We start from the raw sequence: 27,835 nt of genomic DNA, 5'->3' as shown, positions 1-27,835 counted from the left end.
CTAGTGGAGCCTCAGTGCTGGTTCAACTTCCTTCTCTCCAGGTTATTGAGGTGGTGATCCGCTCAGAGGAGGGGCTTTCCAGAGACATGGTCAAACACCTGAACAGCATTGAAGAACAGATTTTGGAGAGTTTAGCTTGGAGTAATAATTCGGCACTGTGGGAAGCTCTCCATGCTTCTGCCAACAGAGTTCCCTCCTGTGAAGAAGTAAGTCAGAGCTCGGCTCCTGGCAGCATTGGTTTTTTGTTTTTGTTTTTGTTTTTCCGAGAGAGGGTTTCTCTGTGTAACCTTGGCTGTTAGGAACAATGCTCTACACAAGTCCAAGCCAGATTCGTCCTAGCACTGAGAGAGGGAAATGAACTGGGAGTCCCACCCCTAGCCCAAAATCTATGTGCAGTTGGTACCTGCTGGCAAAGAGGGAAGTCCGCTTTCTCCAGTGGAGTTTCACGGGGTGTATCAGGTCCATTTCATGGCTGGCCCGTGCCCAGCAGAGGTTGGTTAATCCTGAACAAACCTCATGGTGTCTAAAGACTATTCATTTCATTTTGCTTTGTCTTACTGGCCTTTCACTTGCTTATTTTTATCTTCATGTGTGTGTGTTTCTTGTTTTGTTTTAAAGAGAGAGAGAATTTTGAATGGTTAGGAAGGTGAGGAAGTTCTGAGAGGGAGTGGGGGTGGGGGGACTTGACCAAAATGTATTATATGAAAATTTTTTTCAATAAAAAAGAATGATGGCACTACTAACATACATGAGGTCTTATGGGCATGTTTTCATTTTTCTTGGATTTCTGTCTGTGGTATTTTATCTATGCTTGGAATTGCTGGGTCACATTATAACTGTTGGAGCTTTTGAAAAACACATTTTGTGAAGGAGTAAAAAGAAAGTGAAATAAACTAAGGTTTGTTTTTTTCTTAAGTTTCACTGGGTTCATCTCTGTAAAATGAAGTGCGTTTGTTTGTTTGTTTCCTGTAGGTTATATTTCCAAATAACTTTGAAATAGGAAATGGAGGAAATGTACAGGGGCATCTCCCCATGATGCCACTGTCTCCAATAATACATCCAAGAGTTAAGGAGGTTCGCACTGACAGTGGAAGTCTTCGAAGAGGTAGATGTCACACTGATGAAACACTGGGCGGGGTGAAGGCCATCGGCTCTTTCAGTTTTTTGTTTTGTTTGTTTGTTTTTGTTTTTGAATGCCATAGTATAGTAAAACATCTAACTTCTTCAAGATTTGACCCATACCTCTATGTGGCCTGGTAGACACTTTCCTCATATTCAGAGCATTTCTGCACTGACCCATCTCACCAACCCGTAATCTTCTTGATCGGAGAAGACCCCCAAATTAAGGCAAAGTCAGCATGGCATGTATCACTTTTGCTCATGTGTTCTGATGGACCTCTTAAAGATGATTCTGCTTGTACCAACTCAGAAACCACAGCTACTGCCTGAAACTGCTGGGAGTCTGGGGGGTGACAAAGCTATGACTCCAAACTGAGTTTTGCTTGTGCCTCTTCTTTCCTGGGTGCTATTTAATTTGGAGGTTATATCAGGAGATAGAAGCTAATTATTTTTCCTATTTATTTATTCTCTTTACAGCCTGATCCCAGCACCTCCCTCCTCTCTTCCCAGTCCCACCCTCACCCCCCTTCCCCCACAGCCCCCTCTCTCTTTTCTAAGAGAAAGGGAGGACCCCAAGAGGTATCAGCTCTGGCACCTCAAGTCACAGCAGAACTAAGCACAGCCTCTCCCACTGGGGCCTGACAAGGGAGCCCAGCGAGGGGAAAGGGATCCAGAGGCAGGCAGCAGCATTGGAGACAGCCCCTACTCTCACTGTTAGGCGACCCACATGTCGACCATTCTGCAGATTTGCTACTTGTGTGTAGGGGTCTAGGTCTAGTCCACGCATGCTTTTTGGTTGGTGGTTCAGTTCCTGTGAGGCCCCATGGGCCCACGTTAGTTTACTCTGTAGGTATTTTTGTGGTGGCCTTGACCCCTCTGGCTCCCTCAATCTTTCCTCCTACTCTTTCACAAGACTTCCTGAGCTCCGCCAATTGTTTGACTGTGGGTCTCTGCATCTGTTTCTATCTGCTGCTGGATGAAGCCTCTCAGAAGACAGTTATGCTAGGTCCCTGTCTACAATCAGAGTAGAGTACCACTAATAGTGACAGGGGTTGGCTCTCTCCCATGGAGTGGGTCTCAAGATAGGACAGTCATTGGTTTGTCATTCTCAATCTCTCTTCCATCTTTATCTCTACAACTCTTACAGGCAAGACAAATTTTGGGTTGCAGGGTTTATGGAAGGGTTGGTGTCCCCTCCCTCGACTGGAAGCCCCACCTGGCTACAGGAGGTGACCACATCAGGCTCCTTAACCCCCATGCTAGAAGTCTCAGCTAGGGTCATCCCCATAGATTCTGAGGAGCCTCCTCTGTCACAGAGATGTCCTCCCCTCCTACTGATTTCTGTTCTATCTCCCTGTCCTCTTCCCCACCCTCCTGTCCCTGTTACCCTCCCTACCCACTCTCTCATCCAGTTCCCTCCTTCCATCTACTTCACATGTCTATTTTGTTTCCTGTTCTGAGTGAGATTCAACGTCTTCTCTTGGGTCCTCCTTGTTACTTAGCTTCTTTGGGTCTGTGGATTGTAGTGTGGCTGTCCTGTACTATATAGCTAAGAGCCACTTAGAAGTGAGTACCTACCATGCTTGTCTTTCTGGGTCTTATCTCGCTCAGGATGATCTTTTCTAGTTCCATCCATTTGCCTGCAAATTGCATGATTTTTTTATTTTTAATAGCTGAGTAGTAGTCCACTGTGTAAATGCACCACATTTTCTTTATCTCTTCTTCTGTTGAGGGACATCTAGGTTGTTTCTAGTTTCTGGCTATTACAAATAAAGCTGCTGTAAACATAGTTGAGCAAGTGTCCTTGTTGATGGTGGAGCATCTTTCAGGGATTATGCCCAGGAGTGATATAGCTGGGTCTTGTGGTAGAACTATTCTCCATTTTTCGAGAAACTTCCAGATTGATTTCCATAGTGGCTGTACAAGTTTGCACTCCCGTCAGCAATGGACGAGTGTTTCCCTTGCTCTGAATCTTTCCCAGCATGTGCCGTCACTTGAGTTTTTTATCTTAGCCATTCTGATGGGTGTAAGATTTTGATTTCTATTTCCCTGATGACTAAGGACATTGAACATTTCTTTAAGTGTTTCTCAGCCATTAGAGATTCCTCTGTTCAGAAATCTCTGTTTAGTACTATACTTCATTCCTTAATTGTCTTATTTGGTTTGTTGGTGTTTTATTTCTTTTTCTTTCTTTCTTTCTTTTTTTTTTTTTAAGATTTATTTATTGTATATGAGTGCTTTATCTGCAGAAGAAGGTATCAGATAACATTATAGATGGTTGTGAGCCACCATGTGGTTGCTGGGACTTGAACTCAGGACCTCTGGAAGAGCAAGCAGTGCTCTTAACCACTGAGCCATCTTTCCAGCCTGGTGTTTTATTTCTTAAGTTCTTCATATATTTTGGATATTAGCCCTTTGTTGGATGTAGGGTTGGTGAAGATCTTTTATCAGTATGTAGGCTTCTAGATGTTTTCTCTGTGGAGCCCTGGTTGTCCTGGGCTTTGTAAACCAGGTTGGCCTTGAGCTCAGAGTTCTACCTGCTTCTGCCTCCTGAGTGCTGGGTTTAAAAGCGTGCACCACCTCACCTGGCCTAGAAGCTAATTCGTAAATTAGTGGTCATGTCATTCTACTGCTCAGCTTCTCCCCTCTTCTTAGTATGTTGCTCTCTGGCTGTGAATCCAGAAAGAGGAGCTGTCCCAACCCACACGCTGCTGTAGTGACTCTAAACTTGATAGTCCATGGGGTAGAAACCATGCTATTTATTCTAGATCCCAAGTGCTTAACATAGGAACAAGGAAACCTGGCTTACTATTTCCGAATACATTTTAAACTCTTTTCTGTTTCTCTTCATTAGATATGCAGCCGTTGTCCCCGATTTCTGTCCATGAACGCTACAGCTCTCCTGCTGCAGGAAGTGCTAAGAGAAGGCTCTTTGGAGATGACCCACCAAAGGAAGTATATATGGATAAGATTAGGGCAGAAGGAACAAAGCTGAAAATTGCTCCTTTAAGTGTTACTGCTGAAAGCTTGTCAATTTCCCCTGGGCAAGCTCTCTTGACAATGGCCACCACCACTGTAACGGGAACGACAGGACGGAAAGTTACAGTCCCTTTGCATGGTAACATCTTCATCTCTGCTGTATATTTTTCAGTTAGATAAAATTTTAAGAAATGTCTTATTAAATTGCATCACTTGATGTAACTTAGTATTTTTTAAAAAGATTTATCTTTATTTTATGTGTGTAAGAGTTTTGCCTGCATGCATGTCTGTGTACTGTGCATGCCTGATGCCCATAGAGGCCAGGAGAGGACGTGAGATTCTTTTGGAACTGGGTCCAGGTGGTGTGAGGCACTATGTGAGTGGTGGGAACTGAACCTTGGAACTACTGCAGGAGCAGCAAATGCTCTTAGCCATTGGGCCATCTCTCCAGCTCCAGTATTTTAAGTTAAACCTAAGTTGTTTTCTTTTAACTGACCCTGTATTTTAGGGCAGTTTAAAATTCACAGCAAAACTGAGAAGATAGAGATGCTCTCACACACGTCCTGTCGTCACCCCGCTCTCTCCTGCAGCCTCTGAAAGCACCGGCGTCTTACACTAGGCTGCCATGTTTTCAGACCAGTGAGCCCACACTGACTCATGACCACACAAAGGGCACAGCTCACATTCAGACGTGCTCTTGTTGTCTTGCGTTCTGTGCACTGGACAAGTAAATGACTTGCTTCTGCTTTCACTGTGCCACAGTCATCGTCTTCCTGCCCTGAAGTGCCCAGTCCTCCATCTCCTGCTTTGTTTTGAACCTACACTATTTTTTTATATTTCCACATGTTATATAAGTTTACAACCTTTTTTGTTAGGATTTACTTATGAATTAGTTTCTTCAGGGAGAAGTTTTTAAAAAGACATCTTTTTAAAATTTATTCATTTATTATTTATACAGTGTTCTGCCTTCATGTGTGCCTGCACCCCAGAAGAGGGCACCAGATCTCATTGTAGATGGTTTTTTTGAGCTACCATTTGGTTGCTGGGAATTGAACTCAGGACCTTTGGAAGAACAGACAGTGCTTTTAACCACTGAGCCATCTCTCCAGCCCTAAAAAGACATCTTAAGTGCTCAAAAGAGTAGCATTTGTTTTTCAAAGTATTGAAGTAGGGCCATTGAGCTGGTTCGTCAGCTAAAGGATCTCGCCTGCAAGCCCGACAAGCCAAGCTCAGTCCCCAGAAGCCACATGGTAGAAGGAGAGACCTGGCTCTGCGGGTTGTCCTCTGACCTCTGCACTCACATCATGTCACATGCACACATTCCTCCCCATAAATAATTCAATAAATGATGTTTTTAAAGTTTGAAGTGACATATAAAAACATCACAGAAATAGAGGACAAAGGTTTTCGTTGTCTGTTTTTGAGACAGGGCATCTATATGTTGCTGGCATTAACTCACGGAATAACCTAGGCTGGCTGGCCTCAGGTTTACAGTAATCCTCCTGCCTTAGACTCCCAAGGGTTATAGGCATGAGTCATCAAACCCTCCTACTCAAAATTTATCTCTTTAAATAAAATTAAGCATAAAAATATCAAAATGAAACATGATCTTGTTTCAGGAAGAGAAAGCAAAACTTCATTCCCAACACATAGCTACTATATTGTAGCTGTGTTCTTGTCTAGCATATCCCTGTGCTTATTCACACGAACGTGTGTGTGTGTGTGTGTGTGTGTGTGTGTGTGTGTGTGTGTGTGTGTGTGTTTTGACAACTTTTACTGTGACCATACCACTTGTATGAGAACTGAGAGCTCTTGCTTGTGCACTCAGGTGTTGCCAATGATGCTGGAGAGATCACACTGGTTCCTATTTCCATGAACACAGCTCAGGAGTCCAGAGCTGAGAGCCCTGTATCACTGACTGCAGAGGCATTAATTGGTGCTTCTCCAAAACAGCCACATCTGACTAAAGCACAAGGTGCTCATCTGACCGGAATAGGCAAACCAAAGAGAGCTGGGTCCTTAGCACTATTTTATAGAAAGGTACGTGTCTCCATACCATCTGGAGAGTTCATTCAGGAAAGACTGAATACATGCGGTGTTGGCATTCTTTTTATTCCCTTTTTAAAATATACATAGCATAAAATTTGCTACTTTAATTTTTAGGCATATAGTTTGGTGGTAGATACACTCATATTGTTGTGTGACCTTTACAACCGTCTACCTCCAGAACCTTTTCATCTTTCCCTCAGAAACTCTTTACTCATTAAATTACTCATTAAAGGGAAGCCACCATTTTGCTCAGCTCCCAACCTCAGGCAATCACCATGCTGTTTCTGTCTCTATGAATCTGACTACCTATTTGAAAAGTTCCCATATTTGAGTGAAAATCACGCAATTGTTTGTCTTTTGTTGACTGCCTTTTTTCATTGAGCGCACCTTCCACCTTCATCTGTGTGGTAGCATGTGTGGGAATTTCCTTTTTAAAGCTGAGTGGTATTCTATATATATATATACCCCATTTTGTTTATCTACTCATTTATTGGGCATTTGGGTTATTACCTCTTTTTGTAGTTTGAGTAGTACTTCTATGTATATGGGTACTGCTTTCAGCTCGAGTATATTCCTGGAAGTGGGCTAGTAATTCATAATTTAATGTGTCACGGGGTGGGGCCAGAGGACAACCTTGGCTGGTTTGTTTGGGTTTTTTTTTTTTTTTTTTTTTTCTTCAGATTTTTGAGGCAGGGTTTCTCTGTGTAGCCTTGGCTGTTCTGGACTCACTCTGTAGACCAGGCTGGCCTCACAGAGATCCGCCTGCCTCTGCCTCCCAAGTGCTGAGATTAACGGCGTGGGCCACCATCGCCCAGCTTCTTTGCCTACTTTTAATTGGATTTTTGTTATTGTTACAGGTGTCCTTTATCCTGGATATCTTTATCAGATTCATGATTTCAGATATTTTCTCCCATTGTAGCAGTCATCTTTTCACTCTGTTGATGCATAAAACTTCCTAATTTTGACAAGAGTATTTTTTTCTCTTGAATATGTATATATGCATATGTGGTATGCATGGAAGCCAGAGGCTAATGTCGGGTGTCTTCCGCAATCACTCCCTACCTTATTTTTTGTCTTGGTTTGGTTTGGTTTGGTTTTTCAAGACAGGGTTTCTCTGTGTAGCCCTGGCTGTCCGGGACTCGCTTTGTAGACCAGGCTGGCCTCGAACTCACAGTGATCCGCCTGCCTCTGCCTCCCGAGTGCTGGGATTAAAGGCGTGCGCCACCACATCCAGCCCTACCTTATTTTAAAGATATATTTATTTAGGGGATGGAGAGAGGGCTCAGTAGTTAAGAGCACTCACTGCTCTTCCAGAAGACCCAGGTTCAATTCCCAGTATCCAGGTAGTGGCTCACAACTGTCTTGTAACTCCAGTCCCAAGAACTCTGACACTTTTTCCTGGTCTCCTAAGACACCAGGCATGCTCTAAACCATGGAGCCTTCTCTCCATCCCCAAGAGACGTTTTTTTTAATAGTTTTGCTTCCTGAGTCATTTTTAGGCTCAGAAAAGTTCAGATCATGACTGCTTGGCATATTAGACATTCTAGTAATTTTATCCAACCCAAAGAGAACACACAGGGACTTCTGAACGCTTGAAAATTCTTGAGTTTATAATAGTTATTGTACAGGTAAACCCTATTTTTACTTTTTCTTACTTTACATGGTAGCATTATAGAGTAATGGGCATGACCTTTTTAAAAAAACAGTGTAGTTTTCTTTCTTTCTTTTTGGTAAAGTAGTTTTCGGAAGAGAATTTTGTTTCTATCTATACCCTTTAGCCACAGCAATAAACTAATGTTGAAAAAAAGAAAATTTAAATGATTTGGTAATTTAACAGCCTACCTGGTTTTTAAACCTTGTCCTATAGCCCGTGTTCATGGTAAGATGTAAAAACTTGAGAAATAACTTGTTTCATAACTGTGTTTTCTCCTGTCTTAGGTCTATCATTTGGCAAGTGTGCGCTTACGTGATTTATGTTTAAAACTTGATGTTTCAAATGAGTTACGAAGGAAGATCTGGACATGTTTTGAGTTCACGTTAGTTCACTGCCCTGATTTAATGAAAGATAGGCATTTGGATCAGCTTCTTCTGTGTGCCTTTTACATCATGGCAAAAGTATGTATAGGATGGGAGACGGTCTGCACTAGTTGCCTTAACTTGAAGCATCAGTAAAGAGCTGTTGAACTTGAGCCTTAGTTTCCCTTTCGTGCTATAAGCCAGTACTGCTTACCACTACTAAGGAATCATTTCAGGCTGGTACACTGTCTGGACCTTCCTGTGAACTTCACAATGGGCAGCTTTTCCACTTGATGAGAGTACATTCTGCCTTGGGCCAGTGAGGTGGCTCAGCGGGTAAAGGTGTTTGCCCCAGAAGCCTGAGCGCCTGGATGTCATTCCTGAACCCCACAGTGAAAGGGAGAAAGGGAAAGCTGAACTCTAAACATTGTCTTCTGACCTTCACACATGTTCCGAGTCAGAGGAGCTCATGGGTTCACACACACCATCTCATTATTATAAGTGACATTTTATGCTTTTTAAAAAAGAATACATTGATTATAAAGGAATCAGGAAATGTGAATAGTACATTTCCGCCTCGACCTTATGACATAAAGTGTTACATTCAGATGAGTTATGGCCCAGAACTGAAGTCCCTTGGCCAAAGTTACCCAGGATGTAGCAGCACAGCCCTCTTCATTCATAGCCAGGGGCAGGATGCCTCTGCTCTGTATTGCCTTCCTTTGATTTAGCCTGCTTCCTCACAAATACCTTTTGTTGCTACACCACGTTGAGGTCACCTTGCTTGGTTTTTGTTTTTGTTTTTTTTTTTTAATTTGACATATATGGGGAAAATTATAATTTCTATTTTGATAATATATTGGCCAAACTATCAATATAGCCAATGTATATAATTTTAAGACCTGGCTTTTAAGCATTTGAGATGAAGGGTATGTTTCCAAACTCTGTCACTGTCCTGTCCAATACCGCTTTAAAATCTCTATACAGGTGCTGGAGAGATGGCTCAAAGGTTAAGAGCACTGGCTGCTCTTCCAAAGGACCCAGGTTCAGTCCCCAGCACCCGCATTACTGCTCACAACCTCTTGTAACCCTAGTTCTAGGGGATCTGATCCTCCTCTGGCTTCCTTGGCCCCAGACATGCATTTAGTACATGGGCACTCATACGGACAGAACGCCCATACATATAAGAATAATTTTTAAAATCTCATGCCAGGCGTAGTAGCGCGTGCCTTAATCCCAGCACACTGGGAGGCAGAACCAGGTGGACTGCTGTGAGTTCAAAGCCAGCCAGAAAAACCCTGTCTCAAAAAAAAAAAAAAATCTCTATACAAAGTGTTAATAAATGTTTTTAACTAATCATTTTTGTTTTTCCAGAATCTGTCAGAATTCTGGCTTTTCTACTTCTAAGTCATTATCATACAAAATGGGTTCAGTGTTATGGACAGTGAATCAGGGAAGGATTAACAGAAGCTGATGTTATGAAACAGAAAAGAGGAGGGCCCTCTCTTGGATCACTGCTCTCTCCTTTCCTTGGCCTACTGTGGCTTCTAAGTATTACACACTCTCAAGGCATCCAAACCCTAATCCCGTAACAGCTACTCAGTTCTTTTATGATCACTGCAAGGCCTCTTTCTGCCCTTTGCTAGGTGGGTAATTTACTTTTAAGTAAGTACTTAAAAGTAATAAAACCAGAGGCTGCAGGGGGTCCAGCAGCTCTTCATTTTCTTCTGTCACTTTTCATAAAATTTATTTTTGGTATAGTTCTATCATACCAGCTCTAGTGTTTTCTGATTAATGAAACTATGTCTCCCCATAACCCCAGGCCACAAAGACTGATCTTTAAAGGTAGCAAAAGTCATAACTGATGTGGTTTTCAGTCATAGGTTGGCCTGGGGTTAATGGCTTTCTGCAAGGCTGCTCTCAGAATCAACCTATAATTGAAGTTTTTGTTCAGAACCTTTTTTCTTTCAAAAGCAGTTAATAAATATAATTTTTCAAAGTGAAAAAAATATATAAAATATATTAGAAAAATTAAAAATATAAATACAATTTTTCTTTTCCTTAGGTAACAAAAGAGGAAAGAACTTTTCAAGAAATAATGAAAAGTTATAGAAATCAGCCCCAAGCTAACAGTCATGTGAGTTACATTATTTTTCCTACTGTGCAAAAATAGGTTTTTGTGCCATTTCTTTGTTGTCAAGACATATAAAAGGTGGTTACTTGATAGTCTTATTGTAGTTTGGATTCTCTGGTTTAATTGATGCCAGGAAATTCAAGGAATAGTTGTGTTAAAGGACAGCTTAGGCTGAGGCCAGGGACCCCGGCTCTGCTGCCTCATCCACATTGTGCATGCACTTCTCACACAGGCTGGACTAACTTTTGTCCATTTTAGGAGGAGAGGCATTTTTCACTAGAAAACCTAGCAAAATATATATAATAACAACATTTCACTGTTGGGTTTTATTTTGCTTTGTTTTGTTTGAAACAGGGGCTCATTATGTAGCCCTAGCTGACCAGGAGCTAACTGTATAGACCAGGCTGGCCTCAAATTCACAAAGATCTGTCTGCCTCTGCCCTGTGAGTGCTGCAATTAAAGGTGTGACAAGTCTCATCAGGACTGCCTGCATCCTCTTCCTCTGTGGCCCAGCAAGGCCAACCCTACCAGGGAGAAGTAATCAATGATTGGGCATTAGAGTCTGTAGCTCTTCGATATAGTATTTGAAGTCCTAGCTAGAGCAATAAAACAACTCAAGGAGATCAAGAGGATACAAATTGTTTGGGAGGCAGAGGCAGGTGGATCCGTGAGTTTGAGGCCAGCCTGGTCTACAAAGTGAGTCCAGGACAGCCAAGGCTACACAGAGAAACCCTGTCTGGGAGAGAGGGAGGAAGAGGATACAAATTGGAAAGGAAGAAGTCAAAGCATCACTATTTTCGTATGTTGTGATCGTATACATAAGTGTCCCCAAATTTCTACCAGGGAACTCCTATGGCTGATAAACACCTTCAACAAAGTGGGTGGATACATAATTAACTAAAAAAAAAATCAGTAGCCCTCCTGTGTACAAAAGACAAATGGACTGAGAAAGAAATTAGGGGAACAATACCCCTCACAGTAGACACAAAAACATAAAGTATCTTGGTGTAACTATAAGTAAGCAAGTCAAAGACTTGTTTTTGGTTTTTGATCTGTACTTAGGAGAGTTAATATTATTTTAACTCTTTGGTGATAATTCACATGAGAGATATTTCTTAACTGACTTTATTTTGCTCTTGTTTGGGTTTTGTTTAATTTGTATTCCTTAGTGACTGAGTGATGTCTCCCCCTCTGGCTTGTAGGTATATAGGAGTGTTCTCTTGAAAAGTATTCCAAGAGAAGTTGTGACATACAATGGTGATTATGAGATGACAGATGGTGGTAAGCTTATCCAACTTAACGTGCTATACATAACACTCCTTTGACTACACTGCACACAGTATAGTAGGCATCAGACAACATGGACTTACAGCGTAGGTGGAAGAAGCAATACACTCTCAGTGTTTTTAAAGAATTATTGTTTATGTGTGTGTGTGAGAGAGAGAGAGAGAGACATAGAGAGAGAGAGAGAGAGAGAGAGAGAGAGAGAGAGAGAGAGAGAGAGACATAGAGAGAGAGACTGACTGACTGACTGACTGACTGACTGACTGACTGACTGTAGGTGCCTGTGGAGGCCAGAAGAGGGTGTTGGTGCCCTGAGCTGGAGTCACAGGCACTTGTGATCTGTCTGGTATGAACTAAACTGTGTCCTCTACAAGAGCAGGACATGCTTTTAACCACTCCATCTCTCCAGCCCCTTCCTGTTTTCCTTTGTAGTGCTAGAGATTAAACCCAAAGTTTTAAGGATGCCAGGCAAGCACTCTACCACTGCACTTTTAGACCTAAAGACAACTTTTGAATTGCACAGCTCTGCATCACTGCAGTGTTGGCTTGGTTAGTGTTGATTGCCAACTTGATAAAACCTGGCATCTCCTAGGAAGCCTCCAGGCACAATTATGAGGGTTGTCACAATGAGGGTCATTGAGGTGGGCAGCACCACTCCCTGGGGTTGGGCCCTAGACTTCAGACCATGAGGAAACTGAGTTCTCTGCTTTCTGACTGGATGCACCTTGACCATCTGGGTCAGGCTTCTGCTGCCGTGACATCCCTGTCATGATGGAGGGTACCCTTGAACCATGCGCCAAACAAACCCACTTTCCTTAAGTGATTTCAGAGTATTGTATCACAGCAGCAGGAAAAGCCACACAGACAAGTGACTGGGATGTAAACTTCAAAGATCTCAGTCAACAAAGTCCCAGTCAGTGTGCTACATTTTTGTAGCAGGAACACATACCTGAAAGAAACAATTTAAAAGAAGCGAAGAAAAAAGACAAGATTTATTTTAGCACATGAATTCAGAGTTTTCATTCCATGGTCAGCTGACTCCATTATTTCTGGGCTATCAGGAAGCAGGCGTTATGGTGGGTGACAGCAGGAAGGACAAGGGAGAGACTTGGCACTGAATACTTAAAGACCCACCTCTAGAGCCTTTCTTCCTTCAACTAGGTCCTGTCTCCTAAAACTTGTACTTCCTCCCAAGATAACTCCACTAGGTGGGAGTCAAGGCTTTAGCTGTGAGCCTGTAGCTCACAGTTCAGATGTAAACTGTAACAGCATTAACAGTCTTTCAGAATCTGACTCTCAGGGTATGTAGGTCACATTTACTTCTGTTTATTATGTATATTATTCCTGAGGCAGTGGGAATTACGTAAAAGAATAAAGCAGGCAAAAATAACAGAAGCTTCTGGGTTCATTGCCTAATGTGTGGAGTTTGTTTGTTTTTGTTTTTTGAGACAAGCTTCCTAGCCCAGGCTAATCTCACACTCCTTGTGTATCAGGGTGACCTTGCAATTCTGACTCTTCTACCTCCTGAGCTCTAGGATTAAATGCTTATGGCACCATGTAGTTTATCAGGTGCTGAGCATGGAATCCAGAACTTGGTATATGCTAGACCAGCACTCCACCAACTGAGCTACAGCTCTGACCCAAGAATTATTTTGAAGAAGCAAGCACAGGAACTAGAGAGATGGCTCAGCAGTCAAGAGTGCTAACTGCTTTTGCAGAGCTCTCATAAGGTGGTTCGTTGTCAGCAGCCATCTCCATGGCCCTACCTCCTCCATTGTTACATGGCAAGGATCACAGTCTGAGTCTTCTCAGTCTGAAGACTAATGGCAGTCTGTGCAAAGGAGCCAGCCGCAGTTGCTGAGTAGTCCCTTAAGAAGCTGGACAGAGTTTTCCCCGGCTTGTGTCCCAAACGGTGCCTCAGCACAGAACTGCTTCCTGCATGTTCTTTGCTCATATGTTCCTGTATCATCCTGGGATGCAGAACTGTGTGTCCATGACCTTGGATGGTTTTCGTTTTTTCTTTTCCACTTGCACTTTAAATCCTTGGAAATTTTTCAAATCACAGATCTAAACTATTCAGTATGCTTTTCTTTAACACTGAAATTTATAATCTAATGAAAACATTAAATAATTGCAGTTGACCCATGTGATGAGATTGCTGTACGGCAGCTATTACTAAGTTCCTGAGTGTATTTCTGTTGCAGTAACAAGATATCTGAGATTATATGATTAAGAAAAAACAGAAATTTATGTCTTACACTTCTAAAAGTTGAAGAGGCTGAGGGACCATTTCTGGTAAAGGCCTTCTTGTTGACGAGGAGGTTCTGCAAGAGTCTGAGGCTGTGCAGGGTGCAGCGTGGCAAAAGCAGCATCTCTAGTTGGCAGAGGCAAATACCTAGTTTGTTCTATTTTATTTTTAAGGACTAGAATCGTGGAGGTTTTGGAGACTTTAAAAAAATGTTTTAATGTGTATAGATGCTGCATGTCTGTGCACCACATGCATACAGTACTTTTAAAGGCCAGAAGAAGGTGTCAGATCCCCTGGAACTGGATGGGATGTGAGCCACTATATAGATGCTGAGAACTAAATCCTTGTCCTCAGCAAGAGCAAAAAGTGCTTTTAACCATTGGGGTATTGCTCCAACTCTTGTTTATTTAGTTTTAACTATTTTTTAAAATGTATATATGTGTGTGTGATCTGTGTATGCTCACATGTGTACAGGTGTTCGTGGCGGTCAGAAGAGCATGTTTCTAACATGTGCAGACCCTGACTTTAATCCACAGCACTTTGCTGTGGGACATGACATCCAAATTAGGTGTGAGACCCTTTGAGAGATTCCCTGAGGTTGCATGGCCCTGGACTCTGTTTTCTGGCTATCCTAAAGCGAAGGCATGCTTCAACTCTATTGAAAACAATAACTCATTTTTGATATGCTGAGTTTCTTTGAGTGGGTTCGTCATTACTGTTAAGAAACAGTCCAGCCATGGTGGCTAGTGCATACCTTAAGTGCCAGCACTCAGGCGGTAGATGCTGATGGATCTCTGTGAGTTTGAGGCCAGCCTGGTCTACAGAGCTAGTTCTAGGACAGCTAGGACTACACAGAGAGAAACCCTGTCTCAAAAAAAGAAAACACTTTCCCTAAACAGTGAGCAGACTACAGCTCTGCTTAAAGTCCGTTCTGAGCGATGCCAACAGATAAAAAGCACCTTGGGGCAAACTTTGTGTTTTTTCTACAACTGAAAACTGGAGGTCCTGTCACACAAGAGAAACAGAAGTCCTAGTGACTGCATAGCTATGAGATTGTGTGTGCAGCTGTGGTGGCTCAGACCTAAATCCCAATGCTCTGGAGCCTGAGGCAAGAAGATGGCTACAAGTTTGAGGTTATCTCCTACTACAGAGTGAAGCCGTCTGAAAACAAACACAAACCCTACTACCTGCTTTCCTTGCATTTGCAAAAAGATAAACACAAGCAGTTCATCTTGATTTTTGTTTTCTTTTTTAAGCCTGGAACTCTATGCACTGGCATCAAAGGTGTGCACCTCCACACCAGCTCACTTTGCCTCTTTCTTAACCTATAAATATATGCTTTGCCTTTTAGAGTCATTCTGCCTTCTTCAGACAACCGGTTGTACGCTGAAGCTCAGGGGTTTCCTTGCCACCCGTTTGTAGAGTTGCATAAGAACTAACAGAGCAGCCGGTCGTGGTGGCGCACGCCTTTGATCCCAGCACTTGGGAGGCAGAGGCAGGCGGATCGCTGTGAGTTCGAGGCCAGCCTGGTCTACAAAGTGAGTCCAGGACAGCCAAGGCTACACAGAGAAACCCTGTCTCGAAAAACCAAAAAAAAAAGAACTAACAGAGCTGGTTCCCCTTTAATAAAGGCCATCGGGGCAGTGAGCTGAGAAACGGCCCTTGTGAAATATGTTTTCTGTTCTGTCACATGATGAATTCTTCTTAACAGACATAGAAGATGCCACAAAGACGCCCAACTGTTCCAGTGAACCAGTGAAAGAGGAAAGAGGTGATCTCATCAAATTCTACAATACAATATATGTAGGAAGAGTGAAGTCATTTGCATTGAAATATGACCTGTCCAATCAGGACCATATAGTAAGTTTTAAGTCTTGCTACTTTCTTCAAAAAATTTTTAAATTTTATTTAGACTGTATTTACATCATTTCTCTCTCCCACTTTCTGTCCTTCCCATGCCTACCCTACCCCCTCTCAAATTGATGGCTTCTTTTTCTTTATTATTCTGAGTCCATTTAGGTGTGGCATTTGTATATATGATTTTAGGACTGACCACTTGTGTTGAATAATCCGTAGACAATGGAAACAAGATTTTGGAGAGAGAGAATATGAGTGTGTGTGTATATGTGTGTGTATGTGTGTGTGTGTGTGTGTGTGTGTGTTTCTTTTGAGACAGAGTCTCACTATGTAGCTCTGACTGTTCTGTCCTAGAACTCAATGTGTAGACCCCAATGACCCCCAGTTCACAGAGATCCTCCTTCCTCTGTCTCCCAGGTACTGGCGTGTGCCACCACACCTGCATTTAGCTACTCTTTGTCTTTTGATTGGAGAGTTTAGTCGATCAATATTTTTAAGTTTTTGTTGAGTTTTGTGTAATTGCAAATATTTTCTTGGTTGTTTTGGATTTTTGTTTGTTTGTTTTCTGTTTGTATTCTTAGTTGTGTTTTGTATTTCATTGATTACAGCTTTGTTTGTTTTCCTATGCTTCTTCCTCTTTTTAGTTCAAAGTATTGCTTCTAGTGTTCTCCTTAGAGTTGCTATGGTGAACATAAATTTTTGGGTTTTTTTTTTTTTTTTTTAACTATGGCAGATAGTTTTGCTGGGTACAGTAATTTAGGTCTTTTTAGAACTTTTGGGGGGGGAGGTTTGTTTTGTTTTATTTTTTTGATACAGGGTTTCTCTGTGTAGACTTGGCTGTCCTGGACTCACTTTGTAGACCAGGCTGGCCTCAAACTCATGGAGATCCACCTGCCTCTGCCTCCTGAGTGCTGGGATTACAGGTGCGCGCCACCACGCCTGGGTCTTTTTAGAACTTCTGAGCGCATTTCAGCCTCTTCTGGCTTTCAGAGTTTCCACTGAGAAATCAGCTGTTATTCTGATGTGTTACTTTATGTGCAACTTTTTACTTTTCCTCCTTTCAGTTTTCAATACTTTTGGTTTTTTGTTTTGTGTATTTTGTTTTAATTTTGATATGGGCCTGGAGAGATGACTCGGTGGTTAATAGCTCTGCTCTTCTCAGCACCCACACGGCAGCTCACAACAGTCTGTGACTCCAAGATCTGACACCCTCATGTCAATGCACATAAATTAAAATTAAATAAATTATTTAACTTTGACATGCCTTGGAGAGCTTCTTTTCTGGCCTTGTCTAGTTGTGCTCTGTGGGCTTGTATCTGTATGAGTGTGTCTTTTGATAGTTAGGAGACGTTTTCTCTGATCTTTTTGAAAATCTGGTCTGTGCCACTGGCCTGAAGCTCTCTTCCTTCTTCTCTTTCTCTAGTCAAAGATTTGGTCTTTTCATGGTTTACCATAGCTCCTGTGTGCTCCTTTTGTTATGGGGTATTCACCACAGAAGACTGCTTGGACATGGGTTTAAGCCAATAGAAAGCCTTTATTAGCCGGTCAGCAACTACACAGGGTGTTGGGATCCCAGTGTAGCACCGAGCCTTTCTCAGGGTGAGCCTTTAAGCACAAAAATGTATCCTGGGTTGACATACTAAAGTTAACAAGAAAAGATGGCCAGAAGCAGAACTGCAGAAGCCTAAAAGTTAGTATATTTAGGGACTTTCCCAGAACTTTGGACTTTGATAGATTAGGTCTTTGTTTTAGTTTTTCCAAGTGGTGCTGTCCATGTACTGAGTGTTACAGCCTGAATGGCTGTTGTGCTAAGGCCTGGGGCCCTGTTACACTCACTGTTGGTCTTAGTGAATTAGTTAAATCATTCTGCTCTGAATAGGTGTGGTTGGTTCTAAGGACCATTAATTTCACTGAACTGATACATAATTGGCCATATAGTTTAAGATGGAATCCAATCAGCAGGAGAACTGAACACCCAGCCCATGCTGATAGCAGAGTAGCTAGCCAGGGACACCAAAAGAACAAGACTGGCACCAATGATCTTTTCTCTTTTTGAGGTTTTTCCCTACCATGTCAAGATATTTTAGTTACTCCTGATCAGTGAGCATAAAAACAGCAGGTTTCTCCCAAAGCCATACATAGCTTCCTGTATCTCATGAGAAGTAAATCCCAGCCTCTCCAGCTTTGTAGGATCGTTTCTACAAGGGAATCTGTTGTTTAAATCAGAAATAGAAAATTTTAATACTTCTGGGTCCTGATCAACCTGCTTAGTTTGCAAAGCATCAGAAGAGGCACATTTAATCAAACCATTAGTACACTTCCACCAATCAGTCTCAGGGCTTGGAGATATTGCTGGTTCCGGTTAAGTTATCCTGCAAGGCAGAACAGCAGGCATCAGAATAAGGGCAGTGCCTAGGTTAAAGGTTTTGGATATTAGACAATTTTCACCACCTTCTAAGTCCTCTACCAGTAATTTGGGCTTTCCCCAGTCACATTGAGTTTTGTTGGTCAGTGGGCTGACAGGCTGGTTAATTCCTTTTCCTGCATGGTCTAGGGGCTGAGTGTCTAAGCATAACAAGCAATCCTAGCTGATTTTTGGCTGAGAACGATTAGCTATACCCAGGTCCCTTCCTGCAGCTTAGAGCCTGATTCCCCAGGTTTGTCCTGGTTCCCAGAGGCCAGAATCTTTTCTAAGAAATTTTTCAGGAAGCTTCAGTTTCACAACCCCAGTGTTTGCAGTGCAAACTTCCTTATTGCTGTCAACTAGGAGGCCCAGCTGCAGGGCAGGCATAGAATTGTAAACTCTGTGTTCCTATCTCAAAAGGTAAACACTCATATCTTTCCTTTTTCCAATACAACCAGACATTTAAAGTGGACATCAGTAAGTAAGGGTAAAGATGGAATATGGGTTGCTGGTCTGTAGTCACGCTAATTATCACCTTTTGTCTTCCCCAGTTCCCACTTCCAGGCCTGAAGGCGGTGGGGTTGGACCATAACCCTGTATTTATACCAAACATGAGACTCTGGAGGAGATAGAGGGGAAAGGAGTGGAAGGGCCTGCAGCCCAATGAAGCCTTCCTTTTAATGAGTCCATAGTCTAGAGACAGTCCATTGGCAGTGGTGTCTGTGGCTGTCACTTTCTTGACCTAGGTGTGGTGGATCCATGATGTAGTGCCAGCTACCTTCACAGCTGTAGGAGTGGAGAATCAGTTTGTAGGGTCCTTTCCAGGGTGTTTCCGGTCTTCTTTTGGCTACCTGCTTCACCCAGATGGTACCTCTAAATTCAAACAAGGGGAGACTGGTGGTGGACTCTGAGGGCAGCCGAGCCTATCAGATGGTTCAATGGATAACCCTTAGGGAAACTGGAGGGCCTGTAGTAACTTGAGAAAGGACTAGTTAGAACATTGTCAACTGCTGGTCTCTGAGCCTGAGAAACTGTGTGTGTGTGTGTGTGTGTGTGTGTGTGTGTGTGTGTGTGTGTGTTCTTCCAAACATAATCTCATAGGGATAAGTCCTTCTCTACGTGGGGTATAGTGAACACCCCAAAGCAAAGCAATGAAATGAGGTCTGTCTGCCCTTTGCTAGACTCTAATGAGAGTTTTGTTAGAGGGTTTTTTTTTTAATGCCCTGCTTTTTATTTATTTGCTTATTTATTGATTGATTACCAGAATAGTGAGCACAATGAGGTTATTTATTTATTTAATGAGTTTATTGATTGATTGATTACCAGGCTTCTATGAACACAATGAGGTTTTCAGTCTATGTCTATAGCTTTAACTATTAATTGAGAAATTTTGGCTATGAAAGCTTGGCCATTGATGGACCCCATTGCTGGGACCAATTCCTAGAGGAGTTTTTAAACTACTATTTGAGCAGTTTCGGTGTGGATGGGGAACTTCTACTCAGCCAGAAAGGTATCTCTAAAAACTAGCAAGTACTTGTATCCTCCTCTGGCAAGTTAATTGATTCTGTAGGTTTTCTGTGGCATCCTTGGCCTCTCTGGCTCCTTTAATTCTTCGCCCCTTTCTGCCACAAGATTCTCCAAGCTCTACCTATTTTGGCTGTGGGTCTTTGGACCTGTTTCCATCAGCTGCTGGCTGAATCCTCTCAGCTATGCCAGACTCTGTTTGTGAGGATAGCAGAATATCATTAATAGTATAGGAGTTGGCTCTTTCTCATGGGAGTGGGTCTCAAGTTGGGCCAGTCCTGATTGGCCATTCCCTCAATTTCTGCTCCATCTTTATCTTTACACTTCTTGTAGGTGAGACAAATTTTGGGTTAAACGTTTTTGTGGATGGGTTGTTGTTCCTATCCCTCCATTGGAAGTCTTGCCTGGTTATAAGAGACAGCCATTTCAGATTTTATATTCCCTGTTGCTAGGAGTCTTAGCTGCGTACATCCTCATAGATCCCTGGGAGTTTCTCTTGTCCTAGGTTTCTGGTTCATCCCAGAGCTGACCCCACACCAATTTCAGTTCTCTCTCCCTCAGTCCTCTCCACACTTGATCCCTCTTGTTCCCCTCCCAACCCCTTCTCCTACCCAGTTCCCTCCATCCACCTACCTCCAGTGTCTATTATATTTCCTCTCTGAGTGAGTTCAAGCTTCCTCCTTGGACCTTGTTACTTAGCTCCTTTGGATCTGTGGATTGCAGTGTGGTTATGCTGTACTTTATGGCTAATATCCACTTATAAGTGAATACATACCATGCTTGTCTTTCTGGGTCTGGGTTACCTCACTCAGGATATTTTCTAGTTGCATAATTTACCTGCATATTTCATGGCATCCTTGTTTTAAATAGCTGAGTAGTAGTCCATTGTGTAAATGCACCACATTTTCTTTATCTCTTCTTCTGTTGAGGGACATCTAGGTTGTTTCCAGTTTCTGGTTATTACAAATAAAGCTGCTGTGAACATAGTTGAGCAAGTGTCCTTGTTGTATGGTGGAGCATCTTTCTGGTATATGCCCAGGAGTGGTATAGCTGGGTCTGGAGGCAAAACTGTTCCCAATTTTCTGAGGAACTGCCTAGTTGATTTTCAAAGTGGTTATACAGGTTTGCCCTCCCACCAGCAATGGAGGAGTGTTCCCCTTGCTCCACGTCCTTGCCAGTATGTGCTGTCACTTGGGTTTTTGATCTTAGCTATTCTGACAGATGTAAGATGAAATCTCAGAGTCTTTTTGATTTGTACTTCCCTGATGACTAGGGACATTGAATATTTCTTTGAGTGCTTCTTGGAGATTCCTTTGTTGAGAATTCTGTTTAGCTCTGTCCCTCATTTTTTAACTGGGTTATATTTGGTTTGTTGGTATCTAGTTTCTTGAGTTCTTTATAAATTTTGAATATTAGTCCTCTCTCAGATGTAGGGTTAGTGAAGATCTTTCCCCAATATGCAGGCTGCCATTTTGTCCTATTGATGGTGTCCCTTGCCTTACAGAAGCGTTTCGGTTTCATGAGGTCCCATTTGTTAATTGTTGATCTTAGAGCCTGAGCTGTTGGTGCTCTGTTGAGGAAGTTGTCTCCTGTGCCTATGCATTCATGCTGTTCCCTCCTTTTCTTCTAATAGGTTTAATATGTTTGGTTTTATGTTGAAGTCTGTGGTCCACTTGGACTGGAGTTCTGTGCGTGTTTACATTCTTCTCCATGCAGACATCCAATCAGACCAGCAGCGTTTGTTGAATATGCCCCCCCCCCCAACTGTATGGTTTTGGCTTCTTTGTAAAAAAAACAAGTGTTTGTAGGTATGTGGGTTTATTTCTGGGTCTTTGATTAGATTCCATTAGTCAACCTGTCTGTTTTTATGCCAACATCAGTGTTTTTTATTACTATTGTTCTGTTCTACAGCTTGAAATCAGGGATGGAGATACCTCCAGAAGTTTTTATTGTACAGGATCATTTTAGCTAACCTGGGTTTTTTTTGTTTGTTTGTTTTTCATAAAGAATTGTGTTGGAAGAGCCAGGTGTGGTGGCGCACGCCCTCAATCCCAGCACTCAGGAGGCAGAGGCAGGTGGATCTCTGTGAGTTCGAGGCCAGCCTTGTCTACAAAGTGAGTCCAGGACAGCCAGGGCTTGGCTACACAGAGAAACTCTGTCTCAAAAAACAAAAACAAAACAAACAAACTGTGTTGGAATTGTGTTGAGTCTATAGATTGCTTTTGAAAAGATGCCATTTTCACGGTGGTGGTGGTGGTGGTGGTGGTGGTGGTGTTTGTTTTTCCAGATAGGATTTCTCTGTGTAGCCTTGGCTGTCCTAAACTCACTTTATAGACCAGGCTGGCCTTGAACTCACAGTGACCCACTCACCTCTGCCTCCCAAGTGCTGGGATTAAAGGCGTGCGCCACCACACCCAGCCCTCATTTTCACTGTTAATCCTGCCAATCCAAGAGCATGGGAGATCTTTGCATCTTCTAATATCTTCTTCAATTTCTTTCCTCAAAGACTTGAAGTTCTTGGCATACAGGTCTTGCTTGTTTGCTTAGAGTTACACCATGATATTTTATATTATTTGTGGCTATTGTGAAGAGTATTTCCCTAATTTCTTTCTCAGCCTGCTTATTGTTTGTATATATAAGAGGGCTACTGGGTTTTTGTTCTTGTTTGTTTTTTTTAGTTAATTTTGTATCCAGCCACTTTGCTGAAGGTGTTTATCAGCTAAAGGAGTTCCCTGGTAGAATTTTTGGGGTAAAATACTATCATACCATCTGTGAATAGTGATAGTTTGACTTTTTCCTTTTCAATTTGTATCCCTTGATCTCCCTTAGTTTTCTTATTGCTCTAGCTAGGACTTCAAGTACATTATTGAATATATACAGAAAGAGTAGGCAGCCTTGTCTTGTTCCTGATTTTAGTGAAATTACTTTTAGTTTCCATTTAATTTGATGTTGGCTATTAGCTTACTGTATATTACCTTTAGCTTTTAAGCACAAAAACCATGCCCTGGGTTGACATACTTCAGTTAACAAGAACACTTAGCCTGAAGCAAAAGTATAGAAGCCAGAAACCTTGCGTTAGTATATTTAGAGACTTTACCAGAACTTTGGGCTTTGATGGATTAGGCCTTTGTTTTAGTTTTTCCAGGTGGTGCTGTCTACATGCAGAGTTTTACAGCCTGAGTGGCACTTCCATCATGGAGTCAGTTGTGCTAAGGTCTAGGGCCCTGTCACACCTTTCCGAGGTTTTTGGAAATGTTTGTATTTTCTTTGCTTGCATGGTCTAGTTCCTTTACGTTGTCTTTGAGACGTGATACTGTCTTCCACCTCATCTATTCTCCTTGTCAGGCTTTCCCTGAGTTCTCTTCAGTACTTCTCTTTTCAAGTCCTCGGTTACATTTGCCATTCATTCAGCTGACTTGTGCTTTCTTTGGCATCACTTAGAAATTTATTTTCTTTATGTTCATCTTTATTAGCCAATGAAACTTGGTTGTGGTTTGCTTTCGTTTTGTGGTGCAGGGGCTGCTTTGTGTGTTTTATGATACTTGGAGTTGAATGAGCCCAAGCCCTGTTCTTACCTTCATGGCATGAGCACAGGGTTCCACATGTCCCTGGCTTACCAGCCTGCTTATTTGTCCCAGTTGTTTGGTTGTTGTTGTTTTGGAGACATAGCCCAGGCTAGCCTAGAACTCCTGCCTCAGCTCCTGAGCACTGGGATTACAAACATGCCAGTGTGCCCAGCTTGTCCACCATCTTCAAAACTAAGTTATAGAATTTCTCTGGTGATCCAAAAAGGTAAGTTACTGCAAACAATGAATAATAACTTTTTTGCCTTTTTCAGCTATTAATAAAATCTTCTAACAAAAAATTGCTACAAGGATTAAAATATGTTTTTTTTAATCATTTGTCTTAAGAATATGATTTCTGGATTATTTTAGATGGATGCTCCGCCCCTCTCTCCTTTCCCACATATTAAGCAACAGCCAGGCTCCCCACGCCGCATTTCCCAGCAGCATTCCATTTATGTTTCACCACACAAAAATGGATCAGGCCTTACCCCCAGGAGTGCTCTGCTGTACAAGTTCAATGGCAGCCCTTCCAAGGTATGTGGTGCAGACCTCACGTTAGAGTACTTCCTTACATTCCTGGTCAGGGATGGATTTCAAGTTAAAGTTTTCAAGTAACTTAATGAAAAGTTGGATTTCAAGTAACTATACCACAAAAGTAAAGAGAGCATTACATTCAGTTGAGATAGTTTAACTCATGGGGTGTTTCAAGGAATGTTAAGATACTGTTTTTTGGTTTGGTTTTTTTTTTTTAAACAGTGTTTGTTTAGTTGGTTGGTTTTGGTTTTTCAAGATAGGGTTTCTCTGTGTAGCCTTGGCTGGCCTGGAACTCACTTGGCCTTGAACTTATATTGAACCACCTGCCTCTGCCTCCCAAGTACTGGGAGTAAAGGTGTGCACCACCACTCCTGGCTTTTTTTTTTTTTTTTTTTTTTTTTTTTTTAAAGAGAAACTGTGTCTTGAAAAACCAAAAACAAAGTTGTTGTTTTCTGTTTGTTAATTTTTTACTTGATTATTATATGTGAGTGCATGTCTGTCTGGAAGCTAGAAGGTGGCATCGGGGTTTCTGGAACTGGAGTTTCAAACAAACGTGCGCTGCATGTGGGTGCTCAGGAAGAGCAGCTAGTGCTGTTAACCACTGAGCCATCTCTTTGGCCACTGCTTGCTTGGAGTTTAGGTTTTGGTTTGTTTTGAGAAGTGTCTCCATAGATTGTCCTAGCTGCCCAGACTTGTAAGGATTGTAAGTCCATGCTCTATGGGAATGCTCACCGTATGGGATGGCTTTGAAGGTCAGTACATGGATGGATGACAGCCAGGCTAGTGAAACGTTAGAGAACAGGGGCCTCCTCCTGTGGCTACTCCTATGGAGATGCTAGCTTCGTCTTCACCTAGTACACTGGTGGAGATGTGTCAGAGATATGCACAACAGCATCCTAAGGTTCTAGAAGCCATAAGTATTATTTGGACAAATTGTATCAGCACAATAACAGCTCCTTAACTCCTCAATCCCCTGTTTGGTTCCACACTTACTGAGATCTTACTGTATTTGTCAAAGAAAATTGGCCAAGATGAGACTTGTATTTCCTCTCCAAGACTTATTGCTCATAAAGGTGTTTAGAAGATATCAGACCATCTGGGATCCAAGGTAGTGATTCCAAAATCAGAGTCGGAATCCCTTGGGGAGTGTGCTGAACAACAGTACTGTCCTGCAGTCCTGTGGGATCACAAAGAGCTAGCAGGCAGCTCCAGGTCTAACACTCGCTCTAGACAACTGGGCTGCAGTTCAGGAACCACCTCTCATGATCCTGTGGTGTCAGCATTACGTGGATGACTCACAGACCACACCAGCTGAATCAGGATCTTTACATGACCAAGATCCCCAGATAGTCAGTAAGCACATCAGAGCTTGCAGGCTGGGTGGTGGTGACACACACCTTTAATCCCAGCACTTGGGAGGCAGAGGCAGGTGGATCGCTGTGAGTTAGAGGCCAGCCTGGTCTACAAAGCGAGTCCAGGACAGCCAAGACTACACAGAGAAACCCTGTCTAGAAAAACTTAAAAATAAAAAATAAAAAAGTGGATCTTCCCACTTCAAATTAAAAGCATTACTCCATTAAACTAGACAAAGGAGTGCATTGGTCATAGGCAGACAGACTTCTAGTAGTTCAAGGCCAACCTGAGCTATGTAATGAGACTGCCTCAGAGAAGAGAAAAGGACCAATAAGGTTATGCCCTTCCCACCAAGCCTGATGATGAATGACATCCCTAAGACCTTTGTATTAGAAGAGAACGGACTCCCGTGATGCCCACATGTGCGCTGTGACATGTACATGCCCCACAACAGAAACACAAAAAATTTTTAAAGTGTGTATGTGTTTTTTATATGTGTGTATTATTATTTATAAGAATATAAATATAGTGTTCTATGTTGTTTTTATTACTATTTAATAATACGTTGTTAATATATGTGATTTTCTTTTTGGCTGTACGTACACATACATATTACTCTGCTCGTTCAGAGAACCTAGGCTCCATCCCCAGCACCTATACGGTGGCTCAAACCATCCCTAATGCTATTCACTGGATCTGACACTCTCTTCTGGCCTCTGTGGCACCAGGCATGCCCATGGTATACACTCATCTATGCAAACAAAACATTCTACACATTAAATAAGTAAATAATAAATGAAAAGATTAAGCAAGCAGAAACTTGGGTTGCAGCTGGCAAGAAAGCACAGTGAGTGAAAGCCCTTGCCGGTTGTCCTGGCTGGTTTTGTGTCAACTTGAGACACCAGCCACAGTCATCAGGGAGGAAGTGGCCTCAGCTGAGGAAGGGCCTCTCTGAGATCCAGCTGTTTGTGGGCTGGTGGCCCTTGGCTCTATAAGAAAGCAGTCTTAGCAAACCATGTCAGCACCCGTCCATGACCTCTCTATCAGCTCCTGCCTCCAGGGTCCTGCCCTGCTTGAGTTCCTGTCCTGACTTCCTTCAGGGATGAAAAGTGCTGTGGGATTTAAACAGAATAAATCCATTTCTCCCAGCTGGGCATTGGTGGTGCACGCCTTTAATTCCAGCACTCGGGAGGCAGAGGCAGGCGGATCACTGTGAGTTCAAGGCCAGCCTGGACTACAAAGTGAGTCCAGGACAGCCAGGGCTACACAGAGAAACCCTGTCTCAAAAAACTGGGGGGAAAAAAAATCCATTCCTCCTAACTTGCTTTTTGGTCATGATGCTGTCACAGCAATGAAAACCCTGAGAAACTATCTCAGGGACCCACACTGGAAGGGTTTCTAAAACTCCTGATCTCTGTACACATGCATGCCAGTAATGTGCCCTGTATATACAACAGAACACACACAGACACAAACAAAATTAATTTAATTTATTATTTAATTAATTCATTACGACATGGGTTGCTAGGCCCTACCTCAAAGTGCCTGACTCAACAAGTAAGGCTTGTGACTTTGCATTCTAACATCAGCCCCTCAGTGCCTCTGCTTCCTGTGGTCTGGAGGCTGCATTTAGAGTTACTGCTGAAAGGTATAGTGTCTTTTAAAACCACTCAAAAAGCTACCCTTTTATGTAGATTCAAAAGATAATCTCCATACCTGTGCTTAGATGGGGAGGAAGACAGAAGGGAGAAGAAGGCGGGTGGCTTACTTCTTTACTTACAGTCTCTCCTCTCTCCTGCCTCTTACACGGGCCCTCTTGTTTTTGTAGAGTTTGAAAGACATCAACAACATGATAAGGCAGGGTGAACAGAAAACAAAGAAGCGTGTAATAGCCATCGGTGGAGACGCAGAGTCACCTGCCAAACGGCTCTGCCAAGAGAACGATGATGTTTTACTCAAACGGCTGCAGGATGTTGTCAGTGAGAGAGCAAATCACTAACATCGCCCCTCTTCTCATCAAAGCGCTTTCGGGTTCTGCAGAAAGCTGGGGCCGCCACACTTCACACTTTTATCACAGGGTGATACAAAAGCTTGCACCAAAAGCAAGCTTTTTTAAAAAAGCATTTATTCAACATGTTTCTGACAGACATGTGTTTTGAGTTACATTAGAAAAAAATGTTTTAAGTGCCTTTATAAATATTAATACTATTTTTCAATATTTGTTCCTTGAGTTACTTTTTAGGATGAATTAATGAGAAACTATTTCTTAGCTGTCTTTTCAAAATGATCAGATGTCTCCTGTGCCTTTTTAACGTGAGCCAGTGAGTAGTTGAGATACTTGTACTGTCTCCTCGTGTTGAAGGGAGGGTCGCTCCCACAGTATGTGGGCTCGGTGACGTGCCAGCCTGCCTTGGGCCTGCTGCAGTAACTGCCCCTTAGGTGCCACCACCATGCTGGACTGTCTGTGCTCCTTGTCTTCCTCCCCTCGTTGAGTACAGCGGCCTTGTACCTGAGCCCGTGTACTGTCCCACTCCCTGCTTTCCAGTCCTGGGCCCTCTTAGCCTGATGTTACCACCCTATGAAAAGGACACTTGCTTATTTTTAAAACTACTAGATAGTTTTGATTTTCATTATATTGCCTTTATTATATGTAATTGTATTCAGTGATGTAGTTCTCAGAATAAGAAACTGTGTTAGTCTAGGAGAATAAAATTCAGATAAATGAGAAATTAAATCTCCTTAGTAAAGTAACATTATGACAAGATCAT

General features: G+C 42.4%; 1 protein-coding gene across 1 annotated transcript in view; it reads left to right on the top strand.

Annotated features, from left to right (window-relative positions):
• Nucleotides 1–27,066, top strand: part of Rbl1 (RB transcriptional corepressor like 1) — a 55,963-nt gene extending 28,897 nt beyond the window's left edge. Inside the window, exons 13-22 of the mRNA XM_051143663.1 lie at nt 42–206; nt 973–1,105; nt 3,974–4,237; nt 5,927–6,138; nt 8,086–8,262; nt 10,229–10,300; nt 11,500–11,578; nt 15,541–15,689; nt 23,550–23,714; nt 26,896–27,066. Coding sequence (XP_050999620.1) covers nt 42–206; nt 973–1,105; nt 3,974–4,237; nt 5,927–6,138; nt 8,086–8,262; nt 10,229–10,300; nt 11,500–11,578; nt 15,541–15,689; nt 23,550–23,714; nt 26,896–27,066 — 1,587 coding nt within the window. The remainder of the gene's footprint in view (nt 1–41; nt 207–972; nt 1,106–3,973; nt 4,238–5,926; nt 6,139–8,085; nt 8,263–10,228; nt 10,301–11,499; nt 11,579–15,540; nt 15,690–23,549; nt 23,715–26,895) is intronic.
• The last annotated feature ends 769 nt before the right edge of the window (nt 27,067–27,835 follow it).

This window comes from Acomys russatus, chromosome 4 (assembly GCF_903995435.1).
Source record: "Acomys russatus chromosome 4, mAcoRus1.1, whole genome shotgun sequence".
Lineage (NCBI taxonomy): Eukaryota > Metazoa > Chordata > Mammalia > Rodentia > Muridae > Acomys > Acomys russatus.
This window is presented reverse-complemented; position numbering and strand designations above follow the sequence as displayed.